The following is an 18946-nucleotide window of genomic DNA, read 5'->3' on the forward strand; positions in this document are numbered from 1 at the left end:
TAATTAATATTAATTATTTATTAAATTTAATTAGAATATATAAACTATATTTAAATATAAAAATTAAATGTTTGTAATTAGATATTGACACAATTGTATTATTATAAAATTATTTTTATTTTAATTAATGCTTTTAACACATTTGTATTATTTTATTTTAAAATATATTTGAATATATAACTCGTATTATATATTAACATAACATAGAAAATATAAACCTAACAAATTAAAATATCACATATATTTGGATTAAAGTTTTAAAAGGGTAATATTTATATACCAAATATAAAACATTAACCAACCGAAAATTCGATTGAAATTCTTTCTTCTTGGACAAAAGGATGATCTTCATGGCAAAATATTATTGTGTGAGGTTGCATGCTTTATTTGGAGCTGCAATGACTGCAGGGTTGGTCTTAGCTAGGATACTTGTTAAATGATATGTTCATGACTTCCAATTCAGTTTTCCTTACATCACTCCTCACATAAGTAGTTTTGGTTGCATTCAACTCGACAAGGTTGGACATTAGGAGCTTTTGCCACCCGAACTGTGTACTCAAGCAATCAAGAGATTCAAAATCATTTATCTTTTCTCGCCCTACTCAAAAAGAGGTCAAGTGAAAGTACTCAAATATTGGACAAAAGAATCACTTTGTGTCGGGAGTAGAGTTCTGATGAGGGAAAACTCAATATTGGGGACGCCATGCGTGCGACACATAATAACATATATTTATACTATAAGGCTACAATTTAAACACAACAAACAGATCTACCATGTCAAAGGAGCACATCCACAAGGCAGTAAGTGTAGACCACATAAAATAACATAATAGATAGGATACCAAATTCAAGATTCACAAAAAGCCTAAGCTAACTCGGGTCTTCACTATTCAAAATATTTAATACTAGGCAAAACCTGTTTACCAAAACTTAAAAGCAGTCTAAGCCACAACAGAAGGCTTAGAAGCAAGAGAGAGCTTAGACCTCCTCTTTGTTAAACTCTCACAACCGCGCTCCCTTTGCTCCTTCAACCTCATGGCAAGCAATTTCTGTACTCATTTGCCTCACCTTGGCCTTTGTAATTCTTTTCTTCTTCTCTGCAATTGTAGTTAGCTTCCTCTAGAGTGTCAATGGAGTTGCCAACCTCTGGATTTTTGGAGCTTTACTGATCTTATTGCCTACAAAACCAGAAAAGTTATCAGCAAGTAATAGTTACAATCAAGAAATCATCATTTTCACCAAGCCTGTATGATTCTAGCTGAAACCCAAAATCCAATATCCTACTCCCAGCATACACTACACATGAGTAGATGGTAAAGCAAAACATGTTTCCAGGAATAGAAGTAAACAGATTGTTGCAGTGTACAAGCTGCAGTGTTTGCAAAAGCCAATCATGAAAATATTGGTCAACAGATTGTTGCAGCACATCAAAATCTTGTTGTAAAAGATTGTTGATATTAGCAAGAAGTAAACTTTGGCCTCTAGCCTTAACAAGTAATGTGATAAGAGAAGTTTCCGACCTAAGTTAAGTGTTAAAGAAAATCATATAAAACGAAAAAGAAAATAGGGGAAGCAAATGTTTTAGTCGTTCACATCTGAGCCTAAGAATCAAAAGAAGTTTATAAGAAGAAACTCATTAACAGACATTACAAACAATAGGTTAAAAACAAACAGATATGATAATATGGGTCAAACCATCTAGCCAATGGAACTGATTGGTCAAGAAATTTACATTAGATGTTTCTAACTTATGAACTTTGAACAATGGATGAGGACCAGCATTTGCAACTCCATGACACCATGATATTTTACCATTAAAATGGGGTTTAAAATTTTAAAAATATCTTGTGAAGTGCATTGATTCAATTATGTTAACCATTGTATCAAATATCTATTACATGAATGAACTAATCCATCCAGTACTAACAAATTCAAGAACAAAACAAACATTTTCAAGCCCAGTCCAAATACAAGAAGAAATGATCACTTCGGATCTCATCAACAAACAGAATGAGAGCAAAATAAGACAATGAAAGAAAGGAAGATTGAAACAAGAAAGCAAGAAAGGAAGATTGAAACAAGAAAAAAAGCCATAGTTGAAATCATTTGTCTCAAGAAATACCAGCTTAAATCAAAAGCTTCAAACTCTTAATAAGATCATAGATGAGCAGAGGAAATTAAGAAGCTGCTACCCTCCGCATTATATGCCTGTTTAGGACATATTAAACACCTGAACTAACTGATTGGTGGGGATCTAGCAATCGCTAAAGCAAAGGAGAGCAAAGCAGCAGAGGCACAAAGTAGAGCAAATCAGTAAAGCAAAAGAGGCATAACAGATAAAAGGAACACTAATTCTGAAAGAATTACAACACAAGTTCAGCAACAGAAAGTTATCAGGAAGGAACCATGATTCGTTATATCATTATTTAAAGAAACAATCATCCTTTACCATTACAACTAGAGAATCATATGCCTTCTCCAGAATGCAAACTTTGAATAGGAAGGGGGGAAGAGAGCTTAGAAGCGCAATCAATAACAGTTTAAATCTATACTCTAATCCAGAACTTAAACTAGATGGCATTAGTTTCTCAAGAGACATCTCATAATGATGCTGCCAAAAAAAAACACTAATAATAATAAAGAACAAAGATGCAATAAAGGTTAAGTAATTTATCAGGTTAGAAATCTTGGTGAGGGAATTCAAGAGACTAAGCTAATGAAGACTTATTTTTCCATCAGAGAAGAAAAATGTAAGATGTGTGATTCTACCACATATTATCCTAGAAAAAGAATACTTCCTCTTCAATTTATTTTCAAATAATACTAAAATATGGAGCCAAAACACCACAAAATTGCAATAAAAACAAAACCCACTAGCTACCTATTATTTGAAATAGAATTGATGTGATAATCATGAGCATGGCGGTATACTCGTCGACATCTAGCCACTAGGTTGGTCACCTGACTTGTTACCTAGATATAGTGAAGATTAAAAGTTAGTGCAGGGTGATCAAGAAGCATTTAGACAACAAAAGAAATGTTCCTGATTACTCAAAAACAAAATCCTAACACTCTCCTCCTACCAGAGAAAGAGAGAGGATGGTCTCCTGGATTTGGGTTTTGAATGGGAAAAGAAAATCCTCCAAAGAGAAGCACCGGTGATGGAGAAGAGGAGAAAATATACAGAAGAAATAATGATAAAAATCAATCCCATAATAAAGACAAACAAAAATATACAGAGAAGAAAAAGATAAACTCACCGGTGGTGGAGAAGAGGAACAAAGAACTAGAGACTTCTTCAGTGGAGAAGAGGAACAAAAAACCGGCAGAGGAACAAAGAACCAGCAATGAAAAGAGATGGAAGCAAAGTGCATTTTGGATGAAAACAAAGAACCAGCATTGTTTGTGTGTTGTGTGGCTAAAAAAAAGTAAAAGACCAGCCCAAAAGCACTTCTTTGCTGAAAAAGCTAAAAAAATCTCCTTTTTCATCTGCCTAAAAGCACTTCAAAAACGCTGGAAATTTGCAAGAGATGAAGTTCGTTCTTTATTGCTTTTCAGAGAAAAATGCTTTTACATGTAAAAGCCCATCTCAGATGCAATAAAGAACGAAGCTAAGTCATGGACATAAAACATTAACTTACCTCATTTTACACTTATACAGAATAAATTACTCAACTTGACAATTAGACCTAAACATAGAGTAATATAATTCCATAAGGTTGGTTTAATTCTTGACCTATACAATAATTCATTTTAATTTTTAATTTCAAATGCTTAGTAACATCCTATTATAAGCATATGACTGATCAATTTCAAATTTTGAATGTTTCCTAAATTTTTTATTTTATTCAATTTAGTCCCTAAAACCGAAATTACCATATTTTCCAAATTTGAGCCTTGATTTCAAAATCGATCTCAATTACATCCTTCAAAGACCCTCTATTGTCTATAATTACAGAAATTGTCAAAATATTTTTCAAAACTAACACTTTAGTCCTTATGTTCAAAACTAATAATTTTACTTTACAAATTAGTCTTTTTCATATCTAAGCTTAGAATCTAACTATTAAACATCAAAACTTCAAGAATTCATCAATGAAAATTTTAAAAACTTAAACAATTCTGAAAAATACTACTCGGATTAGCTAAATCGAACTTTTACTATTTCAAAATATAAAATTTCTGAAAAACAAAATTTTGATTCATGCAAGGACCGAATAGATTAATACTTCATCAATGGTTTTCTAGGTTTTCCTTAGCTCAAACGGTGAAACATAAAAAAGGACAACTTTAAGTTGTTTTTATATCTTAATTAGTTTTTAATTAATCAAAATTAAGTTAATTAACCTATAAGCTTAATTAACATGTGATAGTGGATTACAATCGACATCCACACCGTTTGACTTAAATATAATGGTCCAATTGTTCAATTGGTCATCCAATCAATTAAAAATTTATAACAATTAATTTTATCATTTTTACAATTTAATCCTTATACATTAATTAACTACCCGATTAACAAAATTAAAAGCCAAACTTTAATTAGATTTCATAGAAACCTCGTACATATTAAAATAATATTTACGAACTCGAAGATTGAAAATGGAATTTCGAAACCACCGTTTTCGACACCATTGACTTTCGGGTTGTTGCACAATGTCTATGATTTCATTCTTGAAACTCAAATCTAACGTAATTTAATATTTTGAATTTAATATTCTTAATCTAACGTATCTTATTAAGTGAATGTCCATCATGATCAAGATAAAGTTTGAACATACTTTAAATTCTAATAGTTATTAGAATTAGATCTCTACTTCTTTTATACTTTTTATGCCTATAAATAAAGACTACGATGAAGCATTGTAATCATTTTTTTATCAATAGAGTACATTCTCTATTGCTTTCATATTTTCTTTCTTCTTTCTTCTCTCCATCTCTCTTTATTTTGTAATACTATTTCTTTTTTAATAATATTATTTCTATCTAAAAGATGATTCGAGCTAGGAAAAGTTAGAATTCCACATTTAATAGCAAGAAATTTAATTTAATTTAATATAATGAAAAAATCACTTATTATTCCTTCTTTATTTACTCACAAGATAAGAATATATAAGAAATAATTGTATAATAACATGTTATTGATTAAACCCCAAGATAAAGTAAAATTCTTTTCTTTTCTTCTCTTCTTATATTTATTTATTTATTTTTTACTGTTTAAAATTAATAATAAAACTTGATTAATGTTTATTCCTTTACTCCCACAATATTTCATATACAAAACAATAAGCTAGGAAAAGTTAAAGCATTGAAAATTAAAATATATAATCTCCTCATATATACTTTATTTTTATTAAAGTTTGCCATTCTATTAAATTTTCCTTTCAAGATTGCATATAGAGGCATTTTCGTAGGAAGGACATTACACTATTAATCTAAATGCTTCAACCACATATTGAGTAATTTTCTTTTCTAACTTTTGCAAAGTAATAATTAAATGAATAATTATTTATCCTTTTCTTTTTGTAAGTTACAAAAAAAAGCATAACTTAGAAATAAGGAAAAGTTAAAGCATCTCCGGTTTACTATTACTTACCATTCTCACAAGCATTTTATGATTCTCATAAATTCCAACACTATAAATATTTGGTTTATAAGCTTAGCTTCCATCAACCCATTTTGTTGTTATTTAACACACAAACTAGCAACCAAAAAAACATAAACACAAAGATGAGTCTTCAACACTTTAGCCATCAACATCCACTGGTGTTCATTGAAAGCCAGGGCCACGAAATCGAAAAGGTGTATTGCTCAGGATGTGGAGAGTTAGTGTCAGGTTCGAGCTTTGCCTGTGTGGAGTGTGGGTTTTACCTACACAAGCACTTTGCTGAGGCACCTGCTGAGATGAATCACCCTTTCCATCGCAATCACAACCTTAATCTTCTTACAAGGAATCCATACAAGACCGGCACGGCCACCTGCGATTTCTGCAGAAAGCCCTGTGAGAATTTGGTTTATCATTGTTCTTGAAATTTAAACTTTCACATCAAATGTGCATTATTTTCTCATAGCATTGCTGAGAAAAGGAATGCAGAGTTTCAAGACATTCCCCGTATAGATCCATCCATCAATACAGGAAATGTTACTGAAGAACTCAAAAAAGCTGAATGTTTTGCTTGTTGGAAGCCATTATTAGATTCTGAATACTTTTCTCCTAATTGTGGCTTTTACCTGCATGCAAAATGTGTTGATCTACCAGCAGAAATCAATCACCTTTTCCACCAAGAACATCCTCTCTTTTTACAATTTAACAGTCAAAGACTCTCTTGCAAGATTTGTCGAGAACCCCAACGTCCAGGATTTGTTTATTGTTGTTCACCTTGCAAATTTCTCCTTCATATCCAATGTGCCACAGTACCTACCAAAATCAATCAGCCTTTCCATCGCGAACATCCTGTTCTTCTTCAAAATGTCCATGAATGTCTTCCTTGCCAAATATGCCAAGAAATCACCGAACTTGATGATGTCGTGTATTTTTGTTCAATTTGCAAGTTTGTCCTTCACATTAGGTGTGTTTCATCGCCACCAACTATAGAAGATAAACTTCATCATGAACATCCATTTACCCTATTTCCAAGACAAGTCTCATTTTGTGATGCTTGTGGCACTTTAGGGAATTATGTTCCTTATATTTGTTCCACATGCGGTATTTTTGTCCATAAAAAATGCATTTCAGTGCCACGTATCATCAAATTCTTTCGGCATCAGCACAGCATTTCCCACACATATTTCATTGAACGACGTGAACATGGAACTTGGGAATGTAGAGTTTGCTTGGAGGAGGTGAACACAAAGCATGGGAGTTACTTTTGTTCTAAATGCAATTACATAGTCCATGTAAAGTGTGCAACAAAAAACCGTCATTGGTATTACGAGGTTGACTTTACAGAAACAGAAGCGACGGACTCAGTTGAACTTGTCGATTTGAGAGAAATTGTGGCAGACACTTGGATTAAACATTCATGGCATCACCATAACTTAACACTGAGTGGAGACTTCAAGGATTTTAAACAATGCGACGGTTGCTTTCTACCCATCGATACTCCTCATTATTATTGTTCACAATGTGATTTCTTCCTCCACAAAGCTTGTGCTGAATTACCTGTGAAGAAGCATATTTGGTTTCACTTTTGCCAAAGGCTTCATAAACTTACTTCTGGTCGCATTTTTCGATGTGATGTTTGCAACTATGTAACAAGTGGCTTTGCCTATAACTGTGACGAATGCGTAGCAAGTTATTGTTTGCGATGTTCTTCGGTTTCTGATTTGGTTAGATATCAAGGACATGAACATCTTCTCCGCTCCTTTGTTTTCAACTATGAAGAGTTGTGTAGTGCTTGTGGTGAGTCTGTTGGGTTTAGTTTTGCCGCAATGAGATGCAAGCCTTGCAATTTTAATTTGCACCGAACCTGTATTACATTGCCTCTTACAGCTCAACATAGTTCTGATGTACATCCTTTCAAGCTCACTTATCACGAGGATGATGACAATTATTCTGAAGGTCATTATTGTGATATTTGTGAAGCGGAAAGGAATCCCAAACATTGGTTTTATCATTGTTCAGCTTGTAACACTTCAGCTCATCCCAAATGTGTTCTTAAAGAATATCCATTTATCAAGCCTGGGACCATCTACAAAGAAGAAGTTCATCCACATCATCTCACTTTTGTCAAAAGGGTTGGGTTTTATCCAGAATGTGATAAATGTGGTAAGCACTGCCTTGATCTGTCCCTTCAATGTAAGACAGTTGGATGCAGCTATGTTGTTCATTGGGAGTGTAGAAGAGATAACTGGCTGAAGTCTAATTTGTGGTTCAAACTTCTCGCTAGAAGGCAAAATGTTCCGACTAAATTTTCTGGACAACTTGTATAGAATATAGATATGAATACGTTATTACCAAAAATATGATGGGTTTTTTATAGACTTACATATGTTGATATATGTGTCAAAACAAAAATATCAAATACTAATATTTAAAAAAATAAATTTAAAATCCAAAGAATGTAAAACAAGCAAATGCCAAACCTAGGGCTCTAACAGACATTCTATTATTTTGCAACTATTAACAGCATCATAAATTAAAAGACAAAACTCATACAAAGAGAGCCATAATTGATAATAAGAGATTATGCTAAAGTTAAATATAAACAATTTTGAGAAAAACATTCACAATGGGTTCACAAAGGAATACCATTGTCCATAAAATTCATTGAAGAAATTCATGTTCGTTTTACCTTCTAAACTCATATTTTAATTAATTAATAAATTAATATAATAAAAATCAAAATAGTCACTTTTATTTATTTCAGCTACATTTTAGTCATTTATGTTTGAAATGTTACGTTTAAATCATTTACGTTAACGTGTTGTAACATTTTAGTCATGAGCCATTAATTATCATTAACGATTCAATGATAAGTGATATGGCACGTTAAATCATCATTTTAAACAAAAATTTAGGTTAAATTATACAATTGGTCCCCATATTTTTTTTATTTTGAGTAATTTAACTTTTTCTTTTATTTTCTGTTAACTTTATTCTTCTTTATTTTCCATTCTTTCCTATTTCTCCTCTATTTTCCTCCATTCTCCATCTCTTTTAATGTAGCTTTTATATATTTTCCATTTGTTAAAACTAATGGGAAAGAAGAAAAGGAAAAGAAAAATTAAATTGTTCAAAAAATAAAAATATAGAGACAAGCTTTAACAAATGGAAAACATAGAAAACCACATTGAAAAAGATGGAGAAGGAATGAAAACAGAGGGAGAATCATAAGAGAATGGAAAATAAAGAAAAAAAAAAGAAAAGTTAAAAAAACATAAAACAAAAAAATTAAAATACTCAAAACAAATAAAAATATGAGGACTAATTGTATAATTTGATCTAAAATTTTTGTTTGAAATGTTGATTTAACGTGCCACGTCAGCTCACCATTACACCGTTAACGGCTCAGTAACTAAATTATGGCTAATTTTCTTCATTAGGTCTTAAACAAATTCAGTTGAAGTAATTAACAAGTGATTCTTTCCATTATTTTCAAGTCTCATTTATATTTCTCTTGTAACATTCAAATGGTATTAAGTTTTACATCAATTAACTCTAATTATATGGCTATAGTTTCCAAGTTTAAGGGAGATTCGATCCCAGCTCCAAGATAGAGGGATAGATTTAGAAACAATTGCAATTTATTTGGATACGGCTGATATAAACCTTGCTTAATTTAAGCATTACTTTAGATATCAAGATTGGGGTTAAAAATAGAAAATTCTGATGTTCATATATCATAACTATAGCTGTTGGATTTACTTGAAGTTTAATTTATAAAAATTGAACAAGAATATTATCTATCGTTTATTTATATTGAAAAGAATAACTTAAACTCCAACAAAAAGACTTGCTAAGGGGCCGACTCTTCAAAGTTTTGTTCACCAAGTAGCCTACCAGTCCCCCACTAATCGAAGGTATTACTTGAGCAATGGTTGCAGGTAAGTGGCCTATATGCCTCAGTTGGTGGTTCGAGTCTACCCCATATGCTAATGAGCCCCATAATTATTACACGCCCTATACCGATACCTCTCCCTTGAGTATTGCAGGTCTACCAACCTAGACACTCTCGGTTCTATGAACCAAGCCCATAGGAAAGCTACTTAAAGCATGCTGCTGAAGAACAATGCCTGCAATTGTTGGGGAGCAAACCAACTGCACAGTCGACAACATTTCAAAGACTTCCCAAACCATTCACCTTACCCAATTGCAAGAACACCACATTACTTAATTTGATACTCTATGTTTCTTCCTTCCCAAGGAACACAGCACTAAGTACTGTCTGGGATTACAACGAAAGCAATTTCATGCCTCTATTTGCACAAATAAGCTCTAGGCCAATGTTATTGAAAATGAATTAAATATACATGCAGGCATGCATATTTAAATATACACTTAAAAAGGGATCCTTTACCTCATCCACTCCCATACCAATGACATTCCGGATTTTGAACTAGTTGAGGAAAGTGATACCAGAAATTGTGGACATAGGTCTGCCTAGCCATTAGATCATTCATGACCATATAAGTATAACAACTCCATGGACAAACAAAAAGATTTGTGGTGGATACTGAGGATTGGAAACAAGAGTGGTACATTATTAGCAGCCTAGTTAGAAACCATAGGCTTTTAAAGGGCTTTTAAAGGGTGTCATTGTTTGCTGCTGACTGCATGTAGTAGGTATCACCTAAATTTTAGTGGTAGACTTGGTACGTTGAACATTCAACATCGGTACTTAATTGAAAAAAGAAAAGTTCAAGCACCAAAATCAAACTCAATTACCAAATACTATATTACACTTTTTCAGTTTTTTATTATAATTCTCAGGTTCTAAACTGAATTTATTTCAGTAAATAGGTTTCAATTTCATACTATGATTATCCTATGCTTAATTTTAACTATACTAATACCATTAATAGGTTTCAATTTCATATTAAAATTATTTTATGCTTAACTGAACAATGGTAGTTAATTTGCGGTAACAAGCGATCAATTTAAATAATTAACTTGTTGAACGAAGTAAAGACAGTGGTGGGAACAGGTCAGCAAATAATAACATTATCTGAAATTTCAAGCAAGCTAGCAGTGTTGGCAGCCAAGAGAGGATCACCATCAAAAGAATATTTTGAACTAGAACTTGATGGGCCATTCCGGAAAAGGAAATAGGCCTCCAAAAATAGGCGTATGCCGCTATAAGCGGCGAGCACACGGTATTCTTTAGTAAAAGGCGAAAGAATAGTTCGCTCTGTGCTCACCGCACGGCTCCGTGATTTGACGAGCTGGTTTTCGCTTTCATTTATAAAAGATGGTAGAGTGGCCTTGTCTGTCTTTAAGGAATGTGGGATTCTGCTCCTTTCTAAACCTCAGCAACTTCTTTTCCACCTCTACCTTCTCATTAAAAAATAAATGGAAAATCCAAACAATGTAAAACAAGCAGATACCAAATACACCAAACCCATGACTCTTAACAGGCATTACATTTTTGCAGCTAGCAACCAACACCATTAATTGAAAGACACAACTCATAGAAGCTATAATTCAATAAATAAGAGATGATACTAAAATTAAATATATACACAATGGATTCAGAAAACAATACCATTCTCTATCAATTTCATTGTACCAACACTCACAATTGTTTTAACTTCTAAACTCAAATTTTAATTAATTATCAAATTAATATAATAAGAAATACAAATTCATGCATGTAAAATAGTACTTCCTCTCTTACAATAAAAATACAAGTGTTGGCAGCCACGCTTTGTTAGATATCAATCAATGACTAATGGGAATTAGATGGCCAAAAGCAAAATATGACTACTTTCCTTCACTGGGTCTCAAACAAACTGAGTTGAAGTGATTAACAAGGGACTCTTTCAACTATTTTCAAGTCTCATATTGTATATCTATTATAACGTACAGATGGGTATAATTTTTAGATCATTTAGCTCTAAGTATAGGGCTATGGTTTCCAACTTCAAGAGAGATTGGATCCCTGCATGCAAACTTACGTATACACTAAAAAGGGATCCTTTACCTCATCCACTCCCATATACCAATAACATTCTGGACTTTGAACTTTGTTGAGCAAAGTGATAGTAGGAATAGTTAACATGGGCCTCACCATTAGTTCATCCATGACAATGCAAGTAACATTGTAACATATTATTTTGGGTTAACATTGTAACAATGCAAGTGATAGTAGGAATAGTTAACTTTGATGAACCCTTGTTTATAAGTTTCACAAGTGTCATATTTTGGGTTCGTAACATTGTAGCAGGCAGGACAAAGAGATTTTGGATTATTATTTTGCCACATGCATGGCACAATTATCACTTTGATGGTTGCTACCTCCGTAAAGATTAAAGGTGGATGTTGAGGATTGCTTGTTTGGAAACAAGAGTGGGCATAGTCATAAAAACCCATAGGCTTCAAACAGGGTGTCTTTGTTTGCTGCTGACTGTATGTACGTCTGTCATAAAGATTTCCAAGGCCATCACCCTATTTCTAGTTTAGTAAGTAGCCTTAAGACAAGGCATTGTCTTTAACAAATTCACTAATTTCAGCCCCTCAATTCCAAAGCAAAAGTAGGAAAAACTTTAAAATAAAACTTAATGGGTCATTCCAGTAACGAAACAACCCTCCAAAAATAGGCATATGCCGCTTTAGGCGGCGAGCACACGGTATTCTTTAGTAAAAGGCGAAAGAATAGTTCGCTCTGTGCTCACAGCACGGCTCCATGCTTTTGTAAAGTTCATCTGCGCTTTTATTTATAAACCATGGTACATGGCATTGTCTATCTCTATGAAATGTGGGATTCTGCTCCTTTCTAAAGCTCTCTCAACTTCTTTTCCAGCTCTACTCTTCTGCCAAGCCGCACACTTCTCCAACACATTTCTTCTTATCCCCTCTAATATAAATTTGCTTTTCACCATTGCTTGATATCGGTTCACCATTCCGATTGATAAAATCTTGTGCTTTATCCAGTCCAACAATTGTTTTAATAACATTAGTTTGAAACTAGATTATAACATGAAGAAATCATTGAAAGATCAAATATATGTAATAACCATCTGACTGAGTTCCTAACAGTTGTAACTTCAAACACATCTAAATACTGAAATCAACAGAAGGAAATGAGCAACGAGAATCTCTACATCAGCCAACAGCTTTTGTATATTTCTGAACATATCAGCGATGCATCAAGCATTTGCCATCATTTACAACGCTTCTTCCTGGCCTTTTGTGTTGTGTAAGGAACAGATCGGTAAGAACGGTCTTGGACTTTAGCGGTGACTTCAGGAGCTCCAAACCCTGAAACATGAACCAAACAAAAGCCATGGAACCTCCTGTCTTTTTTAAAACAACTTCACCTCATTCATTCCTACATTTACCACTTCCTCTTCCAAATCCTCGACTTGTTCGAGGTTGAACTTATGGAGCATAGCTACGATAGAAATAGTGGAGATTGGTCGTCCATGATTATATACGTAATGACCCCTTTCACATAACCCTCCTTTGCAGTAGGTGATGATGTTGAAACCTTATTTGGTGGCAGATGTACAAATGTTGCAGGGATGTTCATTGACTCCAGAGCAAGAAGGGCAAGTGGGTTTTTTACATAAATAATACAAAAAAATTAAAAAATATATCAAAATAATACAAGTATTTTATTATGTACCAAAATAGTACAAACAGTAGTGGAGGGACTGTCACAGGCAGCACCAATGGTGCCAGTGGCAGAGGCGACACCAAAGGTGCCACTGCCACAGGTGGGCCCCCCTTTGTTCGTATTTTTTTATTTTCGGATTTTTTATAAAAATAGTATTAAAAATAAAAATACTGAAAAAATATGTTTATGAAAAAATAAAATACGAAAATAAATAAAAACAAAAATAGTATATTTACTGAAAGTAATAAAATTCAAAAAAAGAAAAATATGAACAAAGGGCCAAAATAAGGGTTTTTCACTAAATTTATATAAAAACACTAAAATAATACATTTCAAACATTATGTACTAAAATAATATAAAATAATAAAACACGAAAATAGTATATTTTTTGAAAGTAATAAAATTCAAAATAAGAAAAATACGAATAAATGGCCAAAATAAAGGTTTTTACTAAATTTATATAAAAACACACTAAATTAATACATTTCAAACTTTATGTACTAAAATAATATAAAATAATAAAATACGAAAGTATTATATTTTTGAAAGTAATAAAATCAGAAAAAATACGAACAAATGGCCAAAATAAGGGTTTTTACTAGATTTACATAAAAAAGACACACTAAAACAATACATTTCAAATATTATGTACTAAAATAATATAAAATAATAAAATACAAAAATAGTATATTTTTTGAAAGTAATAAAATCAAAAAATAAGAAAAATACGAACAAATGGGGGTGTCGCCTGTGGCAGTGGCACCTCTGGTGCCGCCTCTGCCACTGGCACCATTGGTGCCGCCTGTGACAGTCTCTCTACTACTGTTTGTACCATTTTGGTACATAATAAAATGCTTGTATTATTTTGATATTTTTTAATTTTTTATATTATTTATGTAAAAAACCAGGGCAAGTAGTTGTTGGATCATGTGTGTAATACAAACAACTGTCATCATACAGTCCATTATAACCATACGATGATCCGTTATAACCATATCAACACTGGTAAAACCTTTGTGTTGTTGATGATGGCAACAAGACAGGAACATTGGCTGGCAAGCTTGAAGAATATTTAGGTTTCAACAACGTGTCGTTGTTTGTTGTTAGCTGAATGAATGAATCACTCAATTTTTCAACGCTCTCGCAAGGGTTTGCAAGACATCCGAGCATGCCTTCTTTTGCAAGCAACCTTATAACATATTGTCATAAGGTTGCTTCTGCATATAAGCTTCAAGCTCACAGTGGTGGTGGTGGCGGCCATGGATGGTATTAGTCGATATGAAATTGTGTGTATTGCAGTGAATCCCCAACCAGTCACTGCTTTATACAGGTTTCTTTTAGCAGAAATGATGCTTAGAGAGAATTGAAAAGGACACAAATGAACGAATCACTAAGAGGACTCTCTAACTTTCCTGTAGTCATGTAATAAATAGCCAATAGTTTATGAATATTTTAATTAAATAATAATAAATAGTTAAATTTCTATTCATTTATCAAAATTAAATAAACAATTATTAAGTTTTGCTACATGATGAGTAGTCTAAGAGCTTAATACGATAATTAGACTATTTCTCAATGGTTTAAGTTTTGAAATAATTGGTCACTTAACTTATCGCAAAACTCATCAAAAAAATAGCGATTCAATTTCATATTTCATGGATAATGTTTTCCAATTGGGTTATTATAATTATTGTAACAAATACGAACTAATATCAAATATTGATTTTTGAATTTTATTATTCGTATCTAATTTTATTTTACGATAATGAAATAAATTTGGATATTCAAAGTTCAAACCCATTATCATCTTTACTTTTTAAAGTTTTTTCTTGCTAAATTTATATATTGAGCAGGAAAATTATTTTATAGACCATCCCTATCACATTATCCATTGTCTCTTTCTAATTATTTAATGAAATTTCAACAAAATTTTTTCATATTATTGATACATAATTTTGATTTTTTTTTACCCTAAGCCTCAAATCTTGACCCCTAAACCCTGACTCTGAAGCTCAAACCCTAAATCCTAAAAAAGTTCAATGTTCAGGTTCAAGGTTCTGATTTTGGGGTTCAAGGTTCGAGTTCGGGATTCAGAATTCGGAATTCAAAATTACTTGCTAAAATGTCATTGAATAATTCGAAAGAGGCTATGAATGATATGGTAAGAAGGGTCTATAAACTAATTTATCGTTTAAGAGACTCGAGAACTTGACAGATAATTTATTTAATTCAGATAATAATATTTAGATTTAATGCAAATAATATACGGACTTTGATCTTAAGCAATTATACAAACAATTGCAATTTATTTGGATAGGGGTGATCCAAACCCTGCTTAATTTAAGCATTACTTTAGATCCCAAGATTGGGGTTATAAATTGAAAAAATTCTGATGTTTATATATCAGAGTTATAGCTGTTGGACTTACTTGAAGTTTTATTTATAAAAATTGAACTAGAACATAATCTATCGTTTATTTATATTGAAAAGGAGAACTTAAATTTCTAACAAAAAGACTTGCTAAGGGCCGGCTCTTCAATTGAACATTAAAACTAAAATCAAGTGTCAAACACTATATTAACCCCTTCTCAATTTTTACTATAATTTTCAGGTTCTAAACTGAATTTATTTCAGTAAATAGGTTTCAATTTCATGCTATAATTATCTTATGCTTAATTTTAATTATACTAATACCCTTTAATTGGTTTCAATTTCATACTATTATGATTTTATGCTTAATTGAACAATGGTAGTTAATTTGCAGTAAGTAATGATCACAGAGAAGTAGAATTGCAAATGCATATAACACAAGCAGTGTTGGCAATAAATGTACATACATGTACAACATATAATTCTATATACTTTGAGAAGCTGATAAAAACACCTACAAAATTATAAGAAAAATCTATATACAATCTGACTGACATCCTACGAGATCCAACTTATATAAATGAAATAAGGTAAGAAAAAAAAATTTAAAGGAAAGTTGCTTTCAATTTCCATTCATTCATTCCAACAAATGTACATTGTTACATAACCAGACATAGAATAATTAAAAAGAATTACCGAATCAAAGTTGGATTGTACAGACTCAGAGGCAATCCAATCAATAGGTTTCGCAAGCGTATGAACTACAAAAAAATAAAACAGCTTAAATATTTTGAATGCTTTGTAAGTCATGAGCATAAAACATTAACTTACCTCACTTTACACTTAAACCTAAATATAGTAACATAATTTCATAAGATTCGTTCAATTCTTAATCTATGCAATAATTCATTTTATTTTATCGATTCCAAATACTTAGTAACATCCTATTATAAGCATATGACAGTTTAATTTCAATTTTGAATGTTCACTAAAATTTTTATTTTATTAAATTTAATCCCTAAAACCTGAAATTACCATATTTTTCAAATTTAATCCTCGATTTCAAAATCGATCTCAATTACATCCTTCAAAGACCCTCTACTGTCTATAATTACAAAAATTCATACCAATTTCAAAATATTTTTCAAAATTAACACTTTAGTCATTAGTACAAAATTAATCATTAGTAAGCTTAGAATCTAACCATTAAACATTAAAACTTCAAGAAATCATCGATGATAACTTTAAAAACTTTAATAATTTTGATAAAAAATAATTAGGTTAACTAAATCGAGCTTCTATTATCTTAAAAACATAAAATTTACAAAAGACGGAATTTTAATTCACTTACATACAAGGACCGACTAGCTTAAGACTTCAACAATGGTTTTCTAGGTTTTCCTTAGCTCATACGGTGGAAGAAAATAAAAAGAATTAAAAGACGACAACTTTAAGTTGCTTTTTATTTCTTAATTAGTTTTTTAATTAACCAAAATTAAGTTAATTAACCTATAAGCTTAATTAATTCACATGTGATAGTGGATTACAATCGACATCCACATTCAACACCGTTTGACTTAAAAGGTGCAATTGTTCAATTGATCTTTCAATTAATTAAAAAACCATAACAATTAATCCTCCTCCACCGCATCCGGACGAGGAGGGAATGGCCTATCGTGGAGAAACAACGGTACCCGAAGATGAAATCACACCTGCAACTGCCGATTCTATCGAAGCGTCACCTAAAAATGTTGCTGTGAAAAGAAAAACATCACCACCACCGTCATCTTCACCACCTTGTTGCTGCATCTCGTAGAACCATAAGTCCAGTGTTGTCAATGGCGCAAAAAACCGTACATGCCCAAGTAAAAGGGTAATTTGTGTGTGTGTTTGTGTGTATAATAAGCTTAAAAGCTCCGTTACCAATTATATAAAAAATGAATTCATCACTCAAATAACGTGAATGGCAAAAACTATACCCATAATAAACCATATTGTGCAACCAAGAAAAGAAAGAAAGAAAAGGTTTATATAGCAAACTGAAACTAAGTAAAATCAATTGGATCGAATTTGATATTATTCAAATTTGAATTTTGTAGGTGAAAAAAAAACATGAAAAAGCTGTCTGGATTTGACTCAATCTGATATGAAAAATAAAAACTTTTCAACCAATCATTAAAGCAGAAGAAAATGTACTTCAACATGTTTAAATCCATAATTTCTTTTTTTTATTTTCTCCTATTAAAAATAAGTAAAAATTACAAAAAGAAATGTCAAGATTTTATAAATTAAAAAAAGAATATCATAACTTATTTATATATTATATAAAATCCACTTGTAACAAACCTTTAGGAGTTAAATAGGGGCATTTTAGGTAGAATAAAAATTAATAGGATAATTTAAGCATTACAACTTAATAAGAGAAATTTAGGTATTTTGTAAATAAAGTTAATTAAATTGTTTATAAAATTTAAAATCTTATTATTAGTTATTTTTTATTTAATATAAATAAGAGTATTTTAGGAGTATAAGAAATTAATAAGAATAGTTTAAGTAGAATAAAAAAGCAATAGGAATAATTTAGGCATTACAACTAGACCTGTCCATGGGCCGGGCGGTCCGGCCCGGCCCGACGGCCCGCCCGAAATATGGGAGGGTTCGGGTAAAAATATAGGCCCAAAATATGGGCTTGGGCAAAAAAACGAGGCCCGTTTAAAAAATGGGCCGGGCTCGGGCTCAACTTTTTGGCCCGGCCCGGCCCGAATATAATAAATATATATTTTTTATTTTTATTTCTTTAATTTTAAAATAATTTAAAAATATTTTTATTTTTATTTTTTTATTTTTAAAATATTTTTTTTGTGTTTATTAAAAATCGGGCCGGGCCGGGCCAGGCTTGAGCTTATCATTTTTTCTCGGGCCGGGCTTGGGCAAAATTTTAGGCCCATATTTCGGGCCGGGCCTGGCCCGGGCCTAAGAGTCGGGCCGAAATTTTTTCCGGGCCCGGCCCGGCCCGGTCCATGGACACCTCTAATTACAACTTAATAAGCGCAATTTAAGTATTTTATTTTATAAACAAAGTTAATAAATTTATTGTTACTTATTTTTATTTAATATATGTACCTATATTTGTTTATCTATATCTGTATATAATATATTTTTACTAGATTTGTTCATGGGTTGGGTTACCCGTTCAAGCCTGAAGATTCGTCCAAAATTTGAGAGAGTTTGGATTAAAAAAAACCAGTTTAAAATATGAGTTAGGCTCAAACTTGGACCTGAGCCCGGCATGACCCAT

At 32.0% G+C, this 18946-nt stretch overlaps 1 protein-coding gene and 2 non-coding genes across 3 annotated transcripts in view; 1 reads left to right on the forward strand and 2 right to left on the reverse strand.

The window, feature by feature from the left end:
• Positions 1-5690: 5690 nt before the first annotated feature.
• The window catches only part of LOC105777579 (uncharacterized), a 43569-nt gene continuing 30313 nt past the window's right edge, over positions 5691-18946 (forward strand). The window contains exon 1 of the mRNA XM_012600924.2: positions 5691-5802. Within this exon, the coding sequence (XP_012456378.2) occupies positions 5731-5802 (72 nt within the window). The 5' untranslated portion in view covers positions 5691-5730. The remainder of the gene's footprint in view (positions 5803-18946) is intronic.
• On the reverse strand, positions 10751-10869 carry LOC128034204 (U5 spliceosomal RNA). The gene has a single exon (XR_008190335.1). It is a non-coding gene; the product is annotated as a U5 spliceosomal RNA (small nuclear RNA).
• On the reverse strand, positions 12228-12342 carry LOC128034260 (U5 spliceosomal RNA). The gene has a single exon (XR_008190390.1). It is a non-coding gene; the product is annotated as a U5 spliceosomal RNA (small nuclear RNA).

Source organism: Gossypium raimondii, chromosome 10 (assembly GCF_025698545.1).
Source record: "Gossypium raimondii isolate GPD5lz chromosome 10, ASM2569854v1, whole genome shotgun sequence".
In the NCBI taxonomy this organism is placed as follows: domain Eukaryota; kingdom Viridiplantae; phylum Streptophyta; class Magnoliopsida; order Malvales; family Malvaceae; genus Gossypium; species Gossypium raimondii.